This window comes from Acipenser ruthenus, chromosome 3 (genome assembly GCF_902713425.1).
Source record: "Acipenser ruthenus chromosome 3, fAciRut3.2 maternal haplotype, whole genome shotgun sequence".
NCBI classification, from domain to species: Eukaryota; Metazoa; Chordata; class Actinopteri; order Acipenseriformes; family Acipenseridae; genus Acipenser; species Acipenser ruthenus.
Window position 1 is genome coordinate 5,547,168 of NC_081191.1, and position 19,390 is coordinate 5,566,557.

At 37.7% G+C, this 19,390-nt stretch overlaps 1 protein-coding gene across 1 annotated transcript in view; it reads right to left on the minus strand.

Annotated features, from left to right (window-relative positions):
* The window catches only part of LOC117435437 (oxidoreductase NAD-binding domain-containing protein 1-like), a 49,282-nt gene that overhangs the window by 20,252 nt on the left and 9,640 nt on the right, over window positions 1-19,390 (minus strand). The window contains 2 exon segments of the mRNA XM_059010873.1: window positions 968-1,135; window positions 9,465-9,551. Of these exon segments, the coding sequence (XP_058866856.1) occupies window positions 968-1,125 (158 nt within the window). The 5' untranslated portion in view covers window positions 1,126-1,135; window positions 9,465-9,551.

The window sequence follows — 19,390 nt, forward strand, 5'->3', positions numbered from 1 at the left end:
ATATATATATATATACAACCACACCTGAAATCAGAGACCCGCCACACACCCACACCTGAAATGAGGGACCCGCAACTCAACCATACCTGAAATCAGAGACCCGCCACACACCCACACCTGAAATGAGGGACCCGCCACACAACCACACCTGAAATCAGAGACCCGCCACACAACCACACCTGAAATGGAGGCTAAAACTGTGGCTGCTTTGTACAGTGGAATCCCTAAGCTAGCACAAGAAATGTGAGTTTTACCACAATTTTCAGTTCATAATGTCAGAGCCATCTACACTGAAAGATTTAAACACCGCCACCGTTTAAAACATTTTACTTAGCACCGTCCCTGACAGCAGTATACATGTGTTTTACAGACATTAGTGTGAAATAGGAACTGTTGTTCGTCGTCGAAATCTTGCAGTGTGTCATGAAAGATGGATCCATTAATGAGGAGATAGAATGCAAAGACAAAAAGAAATCTGGACATATTTTGTCACAATATAGATATTGCCATTCTGAACAGCTAAGGGCTTAAAAGCAAAGGTGGTGATTCATGTTAAGACTGAGGTACTTTGACACAGCTAATATTTGATATTATCCTTCCATGTTGACAGAAAGAACAGTGATATACAGTGATGTGACAGACAAACCTTATTATTCAATAAAAGATAAATGCATTTGAAAAAGTATTATCTGGAGTGCTGACTGAAACAGAAACAAAGATCAGTGCATTGCTTGTAAACGAGAAGAACGCATCAGACCCATACCAAGCAGTTCTTGAAGCTCTGCTTTTTAAAATGTGTACACTGTAAACAAACCAAGTTTTTTTGAGGGACGCGGGTTCTGTCTGTGTACTGTGTGTTTTAACTATATATTACAAACTTAGATCTCCTCTTCACATAACCCTTCCCCATTATTAACTTTTCTAAAATACATGCAAACTAAACCAGAAAAAAGGTAAAACCAGTTACCTGGCTGGGCTGACCAGGGAGCCATGCTGCTTCTTCTCATACTTTGGGACTGGTTCCCAGTGGAAATCTATCTTCCAGTCAAAGACTCCTCTCTGTGGGTCAACCGAGTGGTAATACTGAAACGTCTTCCAGTCAATGGCATCTAATACTGGGGACATGACATGGCTTCTGTTGGAGAAAAGGAGGGAATTAAACAACATTTGCTGCGGTGTCCTGAGTTAAATTTCAGTCTTAGGTAGAAGGCAATTTACTGTCTCAAATTGTGGGAATCTGGGAGTAGGAGTCAAGAGAAGATCTTCAATCTGAGTTTTATCACTGTCTTGTTGTGGCATACATATCTTATAAGCCAAACATATTTTGGAACAGTGGGAATTTTCAAACCAAAAAAAAGAAGAAAGGAGACAGAAGCGCAAAGAAATTAAAAATGTCCAGCAGCCCAAGTGAGGATGATGACCAAGCCCTTCAAGCAAGGCTACGAAATAAAAAAGAAAAGTAATCTAGAAGGCTTTTTCTGAACTGCCTGGCACTTGCAGCATCTGCAACCTCCACCACTGGGCTTCAAGTTCAGCATCTGCTTCCCTCAAACCTCTTCCCTCTTGCTTTCTATTTCAGGTTGTGTGCAAATGTGTTTGGCTTATAAAATATACTACCTACCTTTCTTGATTCACCTTTTCTTTCTTTCTTTTTTTCCTTAATATAATTGTTTGCACTCTATACTGTATAGTATACAATTTAAATTAACCTACACATAGTCCAAAGTTTAGAAACAAAATGACAGTTCATGGTGCTATCTACAAAGAAATTTATCTTCAGCATCTTTTTTCAACCCAAATCCCAGCTCACTCAAGAAGAAAATGTCAACTTTGCTCCAACATTTTTAGATTCACCTAATTTTGGCTTATATTACCATCAAGAACTGTTTTCTGGGAAAATAACCTGACAATTTACAACCATCTGTGGAATCACTCAACCCAAAACAATATTGTATTTGGGTGGTAATATAAGGCTATCAAATTAAATTGTGGGCTATCAAGTTTGTTCCAAAACACGCAAATAAGAGACAGATGAAAGCAAACGTTTTCTGAAGATAAACATTGGATTATTTAAAATCATAGTCCTTGTAGTGAAATGAGTTGCCATAGTTACCCCACTTTTTGACATAACTCTGTGGCACAGATGTTAGGAACCCTGAGGAACTCAGCTCATATCAACACACGTTATAAAGAAATACACCAATAGACTTTCTTTTTACTGCTATTACCATGTCAACCAGAACTAAAGCTTAGGAACAAAACATTCTTGCAAATATACGTATGTTCTTCTTTTGTTTTCCTCCATCGCCAATCCTCTTTACTCTGCCTGTTTGACACGTTTATAAAGGATTTTGAACACATGATACTCTTTAAAAGCTTGACAATAAACACATTACTGTACTGTGATTATCAGTCGTGCACACAGATGTGACCTTTTACTTTTAGAATTACATTGTATTGACACACTCAAAGAAGCATGTTAATTAAATACTCATTATTAACAAAAAACATGAGCAGTTAAGCACATGAATGTAAATCACTTGAAATCTCTTAATACTGAATAACTAATTAAGGCTGCCAGTTAAACCTGCAAACCACAAAGTAAACTGAACAGCAATGTTTGAAAGATGGGGATGGGGATGTGTCACAGTTTCACTTTGATGCATGCATCCCTACCGATCCCCTTACTAGTTATACAACTATATACCAGTCTTTAAAAATTGTAAGCGTTATATGTATTACACAGAGCATCTTCAAATATCTTAACAGAGGGAAATTAAACACCTTTCGTAAAATAGGAGGCTGTGTGGGTTAGTGGTTAAAGAAATGGGCTTGTAACCAGAAGGTCCCTAGTTTAAATCCCACCTCAGCCACTGACCCTGAGCAAGTATAGTTCACACACCCTAGTCTCTGTAAGTTGCCTTGGATAAAGGCATCTGCTAAATAAACAAATAATAATAAAATAGGCAAGCCTTTGCTAAATAAATTAAAATGACAATTGTAAATATGCTGTTATTTGTTTTGTATATTTATCATTAACCATGTATAATTTACTTGTATGTATTCGACTTTTTATACAATACTTGTGTTTGAGATTTACTTTCTAAAATACATTTTTTAAACTGTTTGTTAATCATATATTATAACCAGGGCTTCTGATTTTTGGTTTTAATTGATAAAAAACGATAACACACCCCCGATACAAAAATAATGAAATTGGTGTAGCCAATAAACACCGGAAAACACAGGAAAAACCCTGGAAATGGTTACTCAATTCACGTTGACTTTAACCATTTCCCATTTATAAAAAAAAACCTACTGCAAAAAAACTAAAATAAACTACCTTCCCCAGTGCAATGGAAAGCAATTCCTGTACTAAAGTATCAATTTCTCTCTCTGCAATCATCAAATTGTATTCTCTAGGTTCGCAAAATAAGCGTTTTTTTCTGCCTTCTGTTTCCGCTCAAGACCTGATCCCGACAAAGGGGCAGCTGTGAGTTGGCCTGCTCGCTGTGTTCCATCAGGACAATTCATTTTTCAATTGCATGCCTTAGCTATTTTTTTTTTCAATGGGTGGCCAGAGAGGAGATCTGCCGCACAGCGTCCCGTTGCCTGGACAACAAGATGCAACTTGGGGCATTGAGTGTGTTGACATGCAGGACATGGCCGATATGATTCTTCTTACATGCAAACCTATACATTATTATTATTATTATTATTATTATTATTATTATTAATAATAATAATAATAATAATAATAATATTGCTTAGATTTTTTTGTGAGCTATAGGGCATGCAATGCATGCATTGCATACGTAGACGACACACCACTGTTCTCCATGTACTTCTGGTCCCTTGTCTGCTTCTCAGCACTCAATCACTTTATTAAAGCAGACTTTCTTACAGTTAATGAGGCTAATCTCCACTAGACCTTTCCTATGGATGCACTGAAGTATTGAGAAGATGATGTGAAAGACAACATCTGTTAATTTCTTACTCAGAATCAGAAATAGTTCAGATGTGATCTGTTAACGTTATGTTAGCTTTGTTTATGTTATTTTTACATACACCAATATCCATATTCTATTTATTTTTTTGTGCGAAAAGAAACTGACTGAATCAGGAGTGAATGTATTTCTGTCCATTGCTTTATACTACACGTGTCTGCAGCTTACATTGCAGTTACTGTAAACATGAATGGCAAGATTTCCTCAAACAGATTTACCAAGAAATGATAAAAGTTAGATTGTAAATCTTCATGTGGTTTCTTGTGGCCAGCATTTCAACTGATTCACTGTCTCTGTTTACCCATCTGATTAAGCAAAGTGGGACAGTTTGTTCTTGAACCAAGATAAACAGCTCTTTTGAAGAACTATCAATTCTAACCAGATTTGATTTTGTTTAGACCAGTGAAATACAGTAAAAATTTTCTTTATTTTTTTTTGTGCTGAGCACAGTAATGGGAAACCTGTATGAGGCTTAGCTGAAAGCTGCTCCAAATGTGCTGAGAAGAGTTTGGCAGGTGATCATCTCCGAGGTATTCATTCCTCTTAAACAAATTAGGAAATGAATAATCACGGCTTAGTTAAGGTCCAGGAAGGGTTCAAGCCGATTAACTTGGGTTTCAATGTGTGAGTTCTAACTGACTGGGGCCTGCTGTTTTACCTAGTTGAGCAACTGCTGTCATCTACAGAGCAAGAGTAAAGAGATGCCACACATTTAAGTGTATAAGTTTCCACCGATAATGAACATACATTTATTACACATTGAGCCAGAGCGGATTCATGTCTTACTTTCTGTATTCTGGTGTTAAATTGTGCACATTCTGGGCCTAGTTTTGAAGAAGTCTGGAAAAACTCAAATGCAAGGGCAATGTGTTTTACTGTACATTTGCGTTGGATTGCACCTTCCCCTTCATGTTGTGATTTTGAAGGGAGTTTGAGCTGGTCGCTGGCAGAATTCCGCTACTGCTGACCAATGAAGAAAGCAGTGGCGTCTCGTCATAAGAGGCTATGGAGGCTAAGCCTACGTGTAATTTTGTAAGAGTAAAAAAAGTGTCTCTTTCAATTGAGAAAAAAATAAGAATAAACAACGAAGGTCGTCCAAAGCCTAAATTGGCCCTTCTTCAATCGGGAGGACCAAAACAAAATCGCCTTTTTAATTGCTCATAGTACGAACAAATGAACCACACTAGGATCACGTGTGCCAATTTTTGGTTCAATCGGACTTGTAGTTTCAAAGACAAATGTTTTTGTAAGCCAGTTTTCTATGTTGACGATGTCATCCAATGTGGCCGCCATGTTTTTTATTGTAGCAACCTCCCTTGACCAAATCTTAAAGAAAACCATACTAGGATCATGTGTGCCAATTTTTGGTTCAATCGGACTAGCGGTTTGGGAGAAGATCTTTGTAGTTTTTGATTATGATGTCTGTACCGTTTTATTATGACATCATGCAGCTTCTTACGAACACCAGTTAATCTTGGACTATCCCTCAACAAGTTTACCAACTTTCAGCACTCTGCAATATGTGGTTTTCAAAAGACACATTTTTACATTTAGGCAAAATATTTTTTTTTCAATCCAATATGGCGGCCAAACCATGTGACCTACGACATATGTTCAATTAACATTTACCAACTTCCCTTGAGCATCTACCATCCTGCCGACTTTCGTGAGTTTTAGAGCAACTTTTGGCAGAAAGAATAAGAATAAGAATAATCCCAGCAATAACAACTGGCTTCCCAGCCCTATGGGCCTGGAAGCCTAATAAGTCATCCAAACTGATGTCATTTTTATTTCTGGGGTGTTTTATTGCCGTTTATCGGTTAAAACCTAAAATCCAAAACCTTAATTATAATAAGGGGGATACCTAATTGAATAAATATGATATCTGATTGGAAACAGATTCCCCTCAGCTATTTGTTTTGATTAAACAGAAATCAATGTGAGAGCAGACACCTTTGAAATGCATTTGCTTTTATGGCCAATAAATCTAGACTGAAACTGTTGAGAGTTTGATTGGTTAGAGACTTGAGAACAATGATGTGCAGATGGTATGAATGTACATTCTGAATGTGGAAAGGAGTTTGAAATACATGGACTGGATTTGGACTGGAGTTGGAGAAGGTTCACCCCATAGATACAATATGAAACATCCACAAGAAGTACCTAACTATTATGCCTCATTTTCATCTACAGGGTAATTATTTGACTTTATGCTGAGTAGAGTAGATCTTCAAATATTATTTTTTAATGACCTTAAAAAGGATCAACTCTCCTCAGTGAAGCAAACCCAGCCAGCCTAGGGTTTCTGAGGTTCCTGTTTGTTTACAAAGGATCAACTCTCCTCAGTGAAGCAAACCCAGCCAGCACTAGGGTTTCTGAGGTTCCTGTTTGTTTTAGTGACACACCGTGTGTTAAAGAAGCAAGTTCAGTGTTTACTTTGCAACATCTTAGAAAGAATCAGCTGTCAAAACATACACTAGTGCAGGGGTGCACAATTCCGGTCCTGAAGGGCCGGTGTCCCTCCTGGCTTTTGTTCCAACCTTGCCCTAAATTACTTAATTGGACCACTTATTACCAATTATTGGTCTAATTAAGTAATTTAGAACACAGTTGGAACAAAAGCCAGGAGGGACACCGGCCCTCCAGGACCGGAATTGTGCACCCCTGCACTAGTGCAACAGTTTCAGCCAAACTGTTTTGAATTGGCTTGCAACCCTGCTTTTATAATTGCTTAGATTGGACTTCTTCCCTCTTCTCAAGACTTACAGACATGCTCAAATTTGTTAGTACCCTTACAGCTCATTGAAATAATGCTTCATTCCTCCTGAAAAGTGATGAAATTAAAAGCTATTTTATCATGTATACTTGCATGCCTTTGGTATGTCATAGAATAAAGCAAAGAAGCTGTGAAAAGAGATGAATTATTGCTTATTCTACAAAGATATTCTAAAATGGCCTGGACACATTTGTTGGTACCCCTTAGAAAAGATAATAAATAATTGGATTATAGTGGTATTTCAAACTAATTAGTTTCTTTAATTAGTATCACACATGTCTCCAATCTTGTAATCAGTCATTCAGCCTATTTAAATGGAGAAAAGTAGTCACTGTGCTGTTTGGTATCATTGTGTGCACCACACTGAACATGGACCAGAGAAAGCAAAGGAGAGAGTTGTCTGAGGAGATCAGAAAGAAAATAATAGACAAGCATGGTAAAGGTAAAGGCTACAAGACCATCTCCAATATTATTAAGAAGTTTAAGGTCCATGGAACTGTAGCCAACCTCCCTGGGCGCGGCCGCAAGAGGAAAATCGACCCCAGAGTGAACAGAAGGATAGTGCGAATGGTAGAAAAAGAACCAAGGATAACTGCCAAAGAGATACAAGCTGAACTCCAAGGTGAAGGTACGTCAGTTTCTGATCGCACCATCCGTCGCTTTTTGAGCGAAAGTGGGCTCCATGGAAGAAGACCCAGGAGGACTCCACTTTTGAAAGAAAAACATAAAAAAGCCAGACTGGAATTTGCTAAAAATGCATATTGACAAGCCACAATCCTTCTGGGAGAATGTCCTTTGGACAGATGAGTCAAAACTGGAGCTTTTTGGCAAGTCACATCAGCTCTATGTTCACAGACGAAAAAATGAAGCTTTCAAAGAAAAGAACACCATACCTACAGTGAAACATGGAGGAGGCTCGGTTATGTTTTGGGGCTGCTTTGCTGCGCCTGGCACAGGGTGCCTTGAATCTGTGCAGGGCACAATGAAATCTCAAGACTATCAAGGCATTCTGGAGCGAAACGTACTGCCCAGTGTCAGAAAGCTCTGTCTCAGTCGCAGGTCATGGGTCCTCCAACAGGATAATGACCCAAAACACACAACTAAAAGCACCCAAGAATGGATAAGAACAAAACATTGGACTATTCTGAAGTGGTCTTCTATGAGTCCTGATCTGAATCCTATCGAACATCTATGGAAAGAGCTGAAACTTGCAGTCTGGAGAAGGCATCCATCAAACCTGAGACAGGTGGAGCAGTTTGCTCAGGAAGGGTGGGTCAAACTACCTGTTAACAGGTGCAGAAGTCTCATTGAGAGCTACAGAAAACGTTTGATTGCAGTGATTGCCTCTAAAGGTTGTGCAACAAAATATTATGTTAGCGGTCCCATCATTTTTGTCCATGCCATTTTCATTTGTTTTATTATTTACAATATTATGTTGAATAAAAAATCAAAAGCAAAGTCTGATTTCTATTAAATATGGAATAAACAATGGTGGATGCCAATTACTTTTGTCAGTTTCAAGTTATTTCAGAGAAAATTGTGCATTCTTCATTTTTTGTGGAGGGGTACCAACAAATTTGAGCACGTCTGTACTTGGGATATCAGCTCATTGTCTTTACGACTTTAAACATTTTATCTTAAGAAATACAGCAGTATTAGAAAGAAAGTGACAAGAACTAATGTGAAGTTATGAAATTCAATGTTCAAATTCACAGAAAATGTAGTCCTGTGCATCCAAAGCAATTAGACATCACTAAGAAACTGTATCTAAATCTTTATCTCATAGATGGCACTGGCACACACATCTTTACTGAAATAAATCATTGGTGTTTTTTTATGTCATTACCACTGTATAATGTAAGCTTTGTTTTGAAAACAACAAATAAATAATGTGTGCAGTTAACATATACAGATATTATTTAGCAGTATGATAGTATGTAAAACCTTCAGCTGTAATTTTCCATTATGCCAGATATATGTGTTTTATTAATATAGCTGGCAATATATTTTTGCTTTTCAATTAGCTTAATACAAATCTCAATTTTTTTTGGTCTCTGAGACTGATAATTCAGTAAAATGTACACATACTATACATTACTGTTTAACAGTCCTTCAGTAATTCAGTTATACTAGATGGAAGGGTTACAGAATGCTATATATTTATACAGATTATTACTTCTACAGTCTAATGTGAACAGGGTGCATGATGTATGGAAAACATGCTTTTTTATGTTACCAAGTTGACCCAAAGACAGGCTCAAGATGCCGGTTCAATTTACTGTGTTGTCATGCAGGTGCAAGCAGTAAAACTCTCGCACCCGACTTCAGGTTGGCATTCAAAGCATCTGTGAAGCACTGATCACACTGTGCAGCAGGGCAGGGAGGGTTTTCACTCTGGAAGTGTTTGTGAGCCTTGTGCGGCGTGGGAGTGCAGAGAAAAACAGCTTTGTACTGATCTCATAGGCTGTATTTTCATTCTAGAAGCTCCAAATAAACAATAAAAGTGTCTAGAAGCATGACATGAGATAATAATGTGGCTCCTATCTCCTCCCATCGTGTGTGTGAATTCTTGGCCTGAATGAGTGAAGCTGTGTGTTTAAGAGAACAATGGGTGGGGTTCCAGAAGTGACGTCAATAGGCCTGTCTGTTCCTGTGAAGACAGTTTAGCAGTGTTACTGTACCTGATAAGAGCAACGCCTGGTTCAATATGAGGGAGACCAGAAGCAGAAGCATTGTCAGCATCTTTCTCTTGAAGGTAAAGATGACTCCTGTGAACAATAACCTGCATTATCTATTAATCTGTAGATCAAAAAGAAAACCTCAACAAACACGCCAATCGCTAGACACGTATCTGGTTGAACGGAGGTACCTGTACATTACCACTCACTTTATAAAACCGGTTGTGGGTCAGGCAGTATTACATTTTTACAGAAGATTTGGATTTAGTTATTTCACTATTTTTGTTTTTTCTGTTTTGTTTTGTTTTTTTTGCTTTAATTCATGAATATACAGCTCTGGCCAAAAGTTTAGTATCACCCAGAATTTTAGGGTTGAGACATAATTACAACAAAAAACTATATGAACTAAATTTAGATAATTTATTTAACATCATGTAATCAAAGAAACTACAAAATGATATCACAGAAGTCTACTGGAAGCCATAATAGTAGTTTAGGACTTCGTGTCACATTTTCCAATTTTTCATTAAGTATATGGAAAACTACAAAGCGGTGTGTAATTCAATATGTTAATGTAACATTTTTCAGCAGGTTTCATTCAACTTTATGAAGCAACATTTATTAATCCTATAGGGGGATGCAAAACTTTTGGCCATAGCTGTACTTGTCTATTCAAATAATTATTGAAATAATAGACATGGCATTTTTATTATTTTGTATTTCTTAAACAAAATATATTTTAATAAAGGTGGAACAGAACACATGTTAAAGGTCTGTTGAGATCAGTGCTGTAACATTATAGGGCCCATTATATTAGATCAAAGTGGTTAGGTATTTGGGTGGAAATACCTAACCACTTTGATCTAATATAAGAGTAGAAATGATCGATGGTACAATTGTTCAGCAAGATACACATATTACCCTGACAGCATCTGCAGCTGACATGCATGCAGAAGGACATGCTTAACCTAATATGTGTACTTCAATGGAGGGAGGTGGTTCCAATGAATGTATAGGTCAGAGTATGCTGTCCTTGACAAGATGGCATAGCTTCATAAAATATATATATATATATATATATATATATATATATATATATATATATATATATATATATATATATATTGTTTTGAAGGATTACACATATAGTTGTATTACATTTATTATTCTGTTTTCTAGAAGTAGTCACAATAGCATTGTATCCTTGTTTTCTGCACAGAGTACCCCATTTGGTGTCCAATGTTGTCTGTCCTCTTTTACACTGAGCAAATGGAACTGCATCCCCAGTTCTCAGCCTTACAAACTGAGCCACACTGCTTCTTGTACATATAACCACAGGCATTGCACATGCAGATTTGTGTAGTGTTTGTGATAAGACATGATCTTGAAATCACAGAGGGTTTGAAAATGCTTTATGTTTAGCAAGGTCCAGTAATTGTCTCAACATAATCTCCTTGGATTAAAAACAATACTCGCATAGTAACATCAGGGTACCAGTCGGAATTTTTTTTTTTAATATGCATGTACTGTCAATGAATTACAGTGTAAAGATGTATGCTGACAAAGGTAAAAGTGAAGTGTTGCATGCTGAGCAACTGATTTGTATGCTCCTTCAGAGATGCATATGGCTACCAGCCAAAACACTGTAGCTATTTTCCTACATATAGTAGCAATCTCGGTTAACGCAGGCAGGCGCATCACACAGGCAAGGCAATCCACACACAGGCGGAGGGCGGGCGCGAACCCGGGACCTCTCACACTAAAGCATAGCGCCGATACCGCTGTACAAAAGTGCCGGCTCCTTTGCAAGGAGCGTCTATCAGGCTTTTGTCTTCATGTGTGATTACTTCACCTACCAGTCCTGCACGCTACATTCTCCCCTGCCAGCCTCAAGTCCACCTCGGACTTGCTCACCAGGCTACAGTCCGATGAGTGCGTGCCGGGGTGACCATAGATAGTGACACTGACAAAGAGGTAAAGAGGTGAAAATATAAATGTGTGTTGAATATGGCAGGGCTGGCATTACAATTCCCTCTCTAAATAGGACAAGCGTGGAATGTAGCCGAGCGTTGATTGGTTTATTGATTATCAATGACCCTGGCTACATGCTTTAAAAAGGAGCTGGAAAGGAAATTATTTGTTCTTTTTCAAGCCTGAGAAGGGATCAGCTGAAGGCTCATGCTGGAGTGCTCCCAGAAATCTTTCACATGATACGCAAAACTGAACCACACCGACATCCCATCTCATGCCGATGACGACTCTGCATCAACATGCTGTAAAGTGTTTCAGACAATCAGAGAGCTGCATTACTGTTCTTTCCTGAGTTTCACAGCACCTGTACTGTCATATAAGAAAACTGCAATCAAATATAATCACTGTTTCCCATTCTAAAAATGAATAAACACAGCGCACTGCCATCGAGACAGAACAGCAACTACAGAGGCAGCCAAATAGTCCACCACAGCAATAACAGGTACAGATAAACCTATTTGAAATACAGACTTAAACTAGAGGGAAAACGAGCTCACAAATCTGTTATGCTGGTTCCATTTCTAATCATTACTCTCACAATCACAACAACTAATGTAATCATTACTCACCCCCAAGCATGGCGTATAAACAGAAATAATAATAACAACAACACAACTTGGCAATTATGTGTTAATGATTAGGAAATGTATTTTTGCATTCACACTGGGTCCGTTTCAAACAGACTCGCTCCGGTTTGTTTTGTTTGAAACAATGCATTAATGTGCTTTGTTGTTCACCCTTATCTGTGAGCAAAGGGACCGAGAGTGTTTGAATGCGAGCTAGTTTCTTTGATTACAAAGATAAAGCTCCCATGTTATAAGAAAGCTTGCTTTGACCTCAGTATACAGCTACTCTGCACTTCAGCAGCTTAACAGTTTAGCTCTGTCAAATTTGCTTACCCTGCTAAGTAATCAGAGGATCCATTTTTGGAAAACCAATTGGAGACAACATTGTCAGAATGAGGAAGTGCACGAGAAATTCCAAGTTCAGGGGGGGAATCCATCTGAATTGAATAGAAAATACACAAAACAGTGCCATCCAATGACAGCAGTGCATCCCATGTGGTACCAGCATCTTTCTCTAAATGCAAAAATGTTTCAGAACACACAGTAACACTGTTTTGTTTAATTAAAATTCCAATGTGTGCTGAAGTAGACTTTTTGAATGCATGATGATGCACAACAAAAGGTGTAAAGCTGAAAAAGAAATTCATGAAAGTTTGACTTTTTTTAATAAACAATGGAGGTGTCAGCCTTGCTGAAGTTGTGCTTCTGTGGTTTAAAGTTGCTGATCAGGCCTATCTCCCCAGCATTATGATCTACAATGGGATCCAATGGGGTCCAAGAATCAAGCTTTGACTGTATTCAGACTGTAAGGCAAAGTGCCGTTACATGTGCACTGGAAAACTATGCATGTATAAAACTAATATTTAACTCTTGGTTGAAACAAAAGCAAGGACTCGTGCGGGCACTTAAGGACCGAGATTGAAAACCATTGTCATGTGTTTATAAACTTAATGAAACAACAGGTTGCTTACCACATACATGTTGTAATGTCCAGAATTATCAACTAACGCTGTAGCTTTTAACACAATGACCAGTTTGTCTTCAGTTTATTCTTGTTTAATAAAAACTGGTCTGCTATTCCACTTCCATTAAATACTCATTCTCTAAAAAACGCTAATGAATGAGACTGGCCCATGAATAAGTTATGTTTGTGGGTTGATCCTGTGAGTCATTCTATCTTGACTGTCTGAAAAAATCAATAGAAGCAAGTATTAAAGCCAGACATCTCATAATAATTCTGTTTGACCAGATGTCCCTGATGTAGCTGCACAGCAAATACATTCTTTTGTGTGCAAAAACAAAGCTCCAGTAGCTGACAAAAGATCCCAGCGGCCAGTAAGGAGTCTGCAACTTTTAAATCAGGATTTATTTTTTATATTGTGACTTGTCATGTGTACAAGGTTACAAAGCATTCCATTTAGGAGCTGTCCAGAACTTGCCAAATATACAGGCATTTCACTCAAAACTAGCTGTGCTCTTACCAAACCCCCAACCTGGATCAAAGGGCAGCAAACCAGTAATCCCCCACACACAGTCCATGATGCATGTTTAAAAAGGGTTTTTAACCAGTACAGATGTGCTGTGCAAAAAAGGTGGAGAGGGAGACCCCTGCTGGAAATAATATAAACTATTCTGTATATTTAGTATTTTTTATATTTTTGATCCTACACATGTGAATATCACATCTTTGTTTGGCTAAAATAAGGGTGATCATAGTTGCATGGATGTTGTCCAAACTATATCCAGTATTGATGTTAGCTTTAGTATTTAGTAGTAATTCACTTTATATTCATTATTTATTTAAAGTTACAGCACTGCATTATAGGTTTTTCTAATTAGTTACAAACTCGCAATTTGTCAGTGTTACATTGTTTAAACTTGTTTTCTCTTAGTATTAAAGTTAAGGAACTTAAACAAAATCTAAACACCAACCAGGTTAAAAGATTGACGTATAAACCAGTGGGACATTGTATCACCCTCAATCACTCAATTACAATATTGTTCAGCCGCTCTTAAATAGGTGAAAAGATCACTTTGCACAGACTGAGAGGATGTTCTATGTGTCAGAGTATTGCAAATAGCCACACAGCACTATCTGTAGCTGAGAAAGTAATGTAGAATATTGGATTTGCATATCAGCCAGCTGTAATATTGGATTTGCATATCTGCCAACTGTTTCATCTTTTTGCTGTCATGTTCAAACCACTAGGTGGCGATGTCTGCAAATACAGAATATTCAATGCTGTTGCCTTGCAACAAAAAATGTGAATTAACATTGATCTCATGAGATGAATAAACATTGATTTCATGAGGTGGCTATAGCTCCTTTTTGTGCTAATTTATGATAATGCATACAAATATATGAAAGATTTGCTCATTGTTACGAATACACAGAGCCATTTTGTGGTATTTTGTGTAAGATGAGAGGAGGATCTTATATACGACACCCTGTTTAGCGTTTTATTACTGCACAATATGATTATAGTCTTAAGAGCAGGCTGATTCACTTTCTCCTTTTACGCAATAACCTGGTTCGATTTGACATTCTAGGGGTGACACGGTTTCACATTTAAACTTCCATTGATCCTAGCGAAAGGAAAGCAGGGTTTTAGATAAGATCTGCTCGAGTGGATTTAGTCACATCCCTGTCCTCAGCAAATATCAGAAAGCTCGTCGAGGAGGAGAGCGGTGCATCGTGGGAATCCAAAGACTTATCCCCTATCTGTATAATGTAAAATCTGCCTCATTTCCTATTCCAAGCCTTCTCTTTTTAAAACGATTGCATTTTTAAACACAACTCACCTAGATTTATTTAGAGACACCCTTCCTTAACACATACGTGTTACTATTTCTATGATCGATGTTTTCACCTGGCCTGACAAGAGCTCTTTATCTCCTAAGTGCTGTCAGAAATTTCCTGTCATGCATATTCATGAGCAGTCAACACTGGGGCGTGGTTTGGTTGTCAAAGATAGACAACAACTAGTACTATAGTATAAATTAATGCCTCAGAGATTGTGGCAATACTGAAAAATAGCAATATCTCCCTTTTCATTTTTCCGCAGGATGATCTTTTGATATCCGTAAATCAAATATAAAGTTTAAGGATAACATACATAAAATACATTAAGAACTAAGTAACTATTGTTAGAGTACTCAAAACTGTTCAGTAATGTATTGCAACAGTAACTGAGAACTGACCTAAGAATATAAATACAAGCTGATAATTTAAAAAAGAGAAGTAAATGTACATCTTTTTAAATTAAGCAGTTGCCTAATTAATGACATAAATATAAAAATTATTTTTAATAAGACACGATTTTCAAAAATAGACACTTTTTAATAATGCGTAAACAATGAATCATGCATATAAGGAGAAAGGATATGAAACAGACTTCAACCTATGACAAACGTCTTAAAGGAATACATATTTTTAAATGAAGCAGTTGCTATTAATTAATACAGACAATAAATAGACTGCATTTTTAATTATGCATTTATACAACAGATGCTGCTTATTAGCAACTTTGATAAAGACAACTTTTGGTTATTAACATTTTTTACAGGAACCAATCCTATCCTATGGTTTTTCGCTTATTAACAACTTTCTGATAATGACAACTTTTTGATGGCTACCAGGCATGGTCTACTAAAGCTGAATTCAGTTGTAAAACTTACAAAAGATAATTGAAAAGGGAGAGATTACTATTTATTTCTTTATTTTTTTAACAGGGACGGAAGAAAATGCAAAGTTGTCTATCTTGTCTATATAGAACAGGGCTACTGAACCCTGGCCCTGGAGGGCCACTGTCCCTCCTGGTTTTTGTTCCAACTGTACCCTAAATTACTTAATACAAAAGAGCCGTCTCCTTTGTACTGCAGTATCGGCGATATGCTTTAGTGTGAGAGGTGCTGGGTTTTTCACGCTCCACAGTTTCCCGTGTGTATCAAGGATGGTCCACCACCTAAAGGACATCCAGGCAACAGCAGGCCAGTGGTCGAAAACAACTAATTGATGAACGAGGCCAAAGGAGGCTGACACAAATTGTGCAGAGCAACAGATGGGCTACAGTTAGTCAACTGACAGTCCAGTACAACATTGGTGCCGAAAGACCCATAAAAGAATAAACAACTCGTCGTACCTTGACACGAATGGGGTATGGCAGCCGACGGCCTAACAGAGTTCCACTTCTTTCAGCAAAACACCAGAAACTGCGGTTGCAGTGGGCTAAGGAACTAAAACACTGGACACTGGAGGATTGGAAAAACATTGCCTGGTCTGATGAATCCCGGTTCCTCCTGTTTCACGCTGATGGGAGGACTAGGGTTTGGAGAAAACCACATGAATATATGCATCCATCATGCTGCGTGTCAACATTGCAGGCTGGTGGTGGTGGTGTGATGGTGTGGGGTGTATTTTCATGGCATGCATTGGGCCCCTTGATAAAAGTGGAGCAACGTTTGAATGCCACATGATATCTGAACATCACTGCCAATCAGGTGCATCCCTTCATGGCAGCAGTGTATCCATCTGCTAATGGATTTTTTCAGCAGGATAATACCCCATGCCACAAGGCTAGGATTGTCCAGGAATGGCTCCACGAACATAACAGTGAATTTAGCTTACTGCAGTGGCCTGCCCACTCACCAGATCTCAATCCAATTGAGCATCTGTGGGATGAGATGGAACGAGCTATTCGGAGTAGAGATCCACTACCAGCCAACTTGACACAACTGTGGGAAGCATTGGAGTCAACATGGGCCAGCATCCCTGTGGAACGCTTTCAACACCTTGTAGAGTCCATGCCCCAACAAACTGAGGCTGTTCTGAGGGCAAAAGGGGGTGCAACTCAATATTAGGAAGGTGTTCCTAATGTTTTGTACACTCAGTGTATATATATATATATATAGTATTTATACTTTTCCTTGGAAATGATGTTGTTCTCTGATTTATTGACTTTCATAGATTTCTTAAATGACCTAATTCACCAAATTTGTAACTGCCATTTGCTAACCCTTACAAGAGCTGTAGTCGATGTTTTAAACCAGCAATATTTATAACAATACATTGGTGAATTACAGTTTTGCAAATAGAGGGTGTAAGGTTTGGGGAGGGGGATGGAAGGCTCATGATGAGGGACGGGAGATGGTAGAAAATCAACCATTACAAAAAAAAAAAAGGCTAGATCTTGGTATTGTGTCTTTTTTGCTAATTACTCCTGTTACACTTATTGTTTTGTTTATTTTCCACTCAAATATAAGCTGAAGATTCATGTTTCCATACAGTACATCACAATTCCTGTTAACTACCGGTATGTGTGTGTATATATTTAGTGAAGACATAGGAAACCATACATAATCTATCCAAAAATAGCCCTGACATTGACCTCTCCTGAAAGGTCAGACTATTGTTTATAGTTTAATGAATGTGTTTTTTTTTTTGTTTTTTTTTAAAGACATATCCATTCTAGTTTAATATGTATTTTTATTTTGTGCTTTGATTTATTTTCATGAGTAAATAAAGGTTTTTGTTCACTTTTAGTGAAGTGTTCCTTTGCCTCATCTGTCAGTTCCTCTCATTCCAATCCTTATCGAGTCTGAAAGCACCTACGTTTCAATATTGATTAAAGTTCTAAGTAAACAATGTTGCCTGTTTTATAGTTCTTGAGACAGAACAGCAGGAAAGTGTGGGATTTATTCAGTGTAGATTATCTACTGTTAGATTTTGTCTGGATACCCCAGACATACAATTAAGATTAATGTTTTATGAACAAGTTCAATCCAGAAGTTTATCAAGCGGAAAACATAAAGAAGTCTTTAAATGTCATAATGGAATGCAGCACATGAATCTGTGAAAACAGATCCTGGTATTACACCTGCACTGCCACCCTGGATCTGTATTCACAGTGTACCTGTAAATCTGCAGTATGTAAATAATAATTGTAAATATTTATTTCATAAAGTTAAATCAGCATGACACTTGTTGAGGGGGTGCCCCTCGTCTGGTACAGAGAAAAAAGTGTCACAGCATGATTAAACACATGGCTAATTATTCAACTTTGATAAATCAATTGGCATATTAACTTCAAAGACTGAACAAGATGCTTCGATGCGAATAAGAAAACAGAGAAAAGACTAGAATAAGAAGTCAACTTCAGCTTCCTATCTTTATTGTGTATACCTAGATGCTAACCCAGCATGTAAAATAAATGAGAAGTGGGACACCTTTTATTTGATACGATCAGGCAGATCTAGGTTGTGTGAATCAGTTGATATTGTTGCAATGGGCACAAACACAGATAACTGAATGGCAAAGTAGCGGAGGATAATCTATAGAGAAATCTTTTAGAAGTACGCTTTAAAACACATTTTCCACAGTATTTTGCATTAATTTGCATAAGAAGAACCAAAAAAGATTATCCATTTACATGACTTCAAACCATCAATGGTCTATCTTTTTTTTTTTCATCATTACCCCTGTAGATGTACGCACGATAGAAGTAAACGGTGTAGTAACTCATGATTCAAAGTTTTGTTAATGTTGTGTTAATATTCATTTAATTTTAGCAAGCATTTTATCGAGTTGATCGAAGTATCACCAAATATGGCGCTTATGTTATAAACTGTATTGTTTTTGAACCTCATGAATTATGCTTTCATATGCCGTTTACAGTTTGTTTCTATCATGTGTACATCCAAAGTTATTAAACTTTAAAGTTGATAGTTTAGCTTTTAATTATTACAACCAGCGCTACTTCCTATGGGTGGGATCAGTGTGGGAGGACCTTGGCGATTGTGTCTTAGTAGGGGTGGAGTTAGTGTGCATGAGCTTGGATCCATGAGCCTGGATGCATGAGATGGGGCGCGGTACTGGCTGCAGCTATTGTAACACAGCAGGGAGGGGGTTAATATCTTATCTGCATGAAAAACATGTGCAAATGCACATTGGTTTAACTTAATTGTTTTGTTTTATTGTTTAATTACATTTGTTCCATTGTTTGATTAGTAATTATGCCCTGCACCTGGATATCCTTGTAAATTTAGAGCCAGGGGCAGGGTATTTAAAGAAAGCAGCCAGTCTGTTCTGGGCTGCTGGAGCGTGAAGAGCCCGGTTGGGAGTGTGTTCAACTGTTAAGAAAAAAAAGAAAGGTAGTGTGAAACCTGATATAGTGTTTTGTGTTAAAACTGTGTTTATTTTATTTTGGTTTGTGTTACAGGTAAACAGCGTAGCTGTCCTGTTTTATAGTTAGGTTCCTGTGTTGTGTTTAGTTAGTGCTCATTAGAGCTAGGTGTTTGTTTTGTCTGTTTATTAAATATAGTGCATCGGCGCTT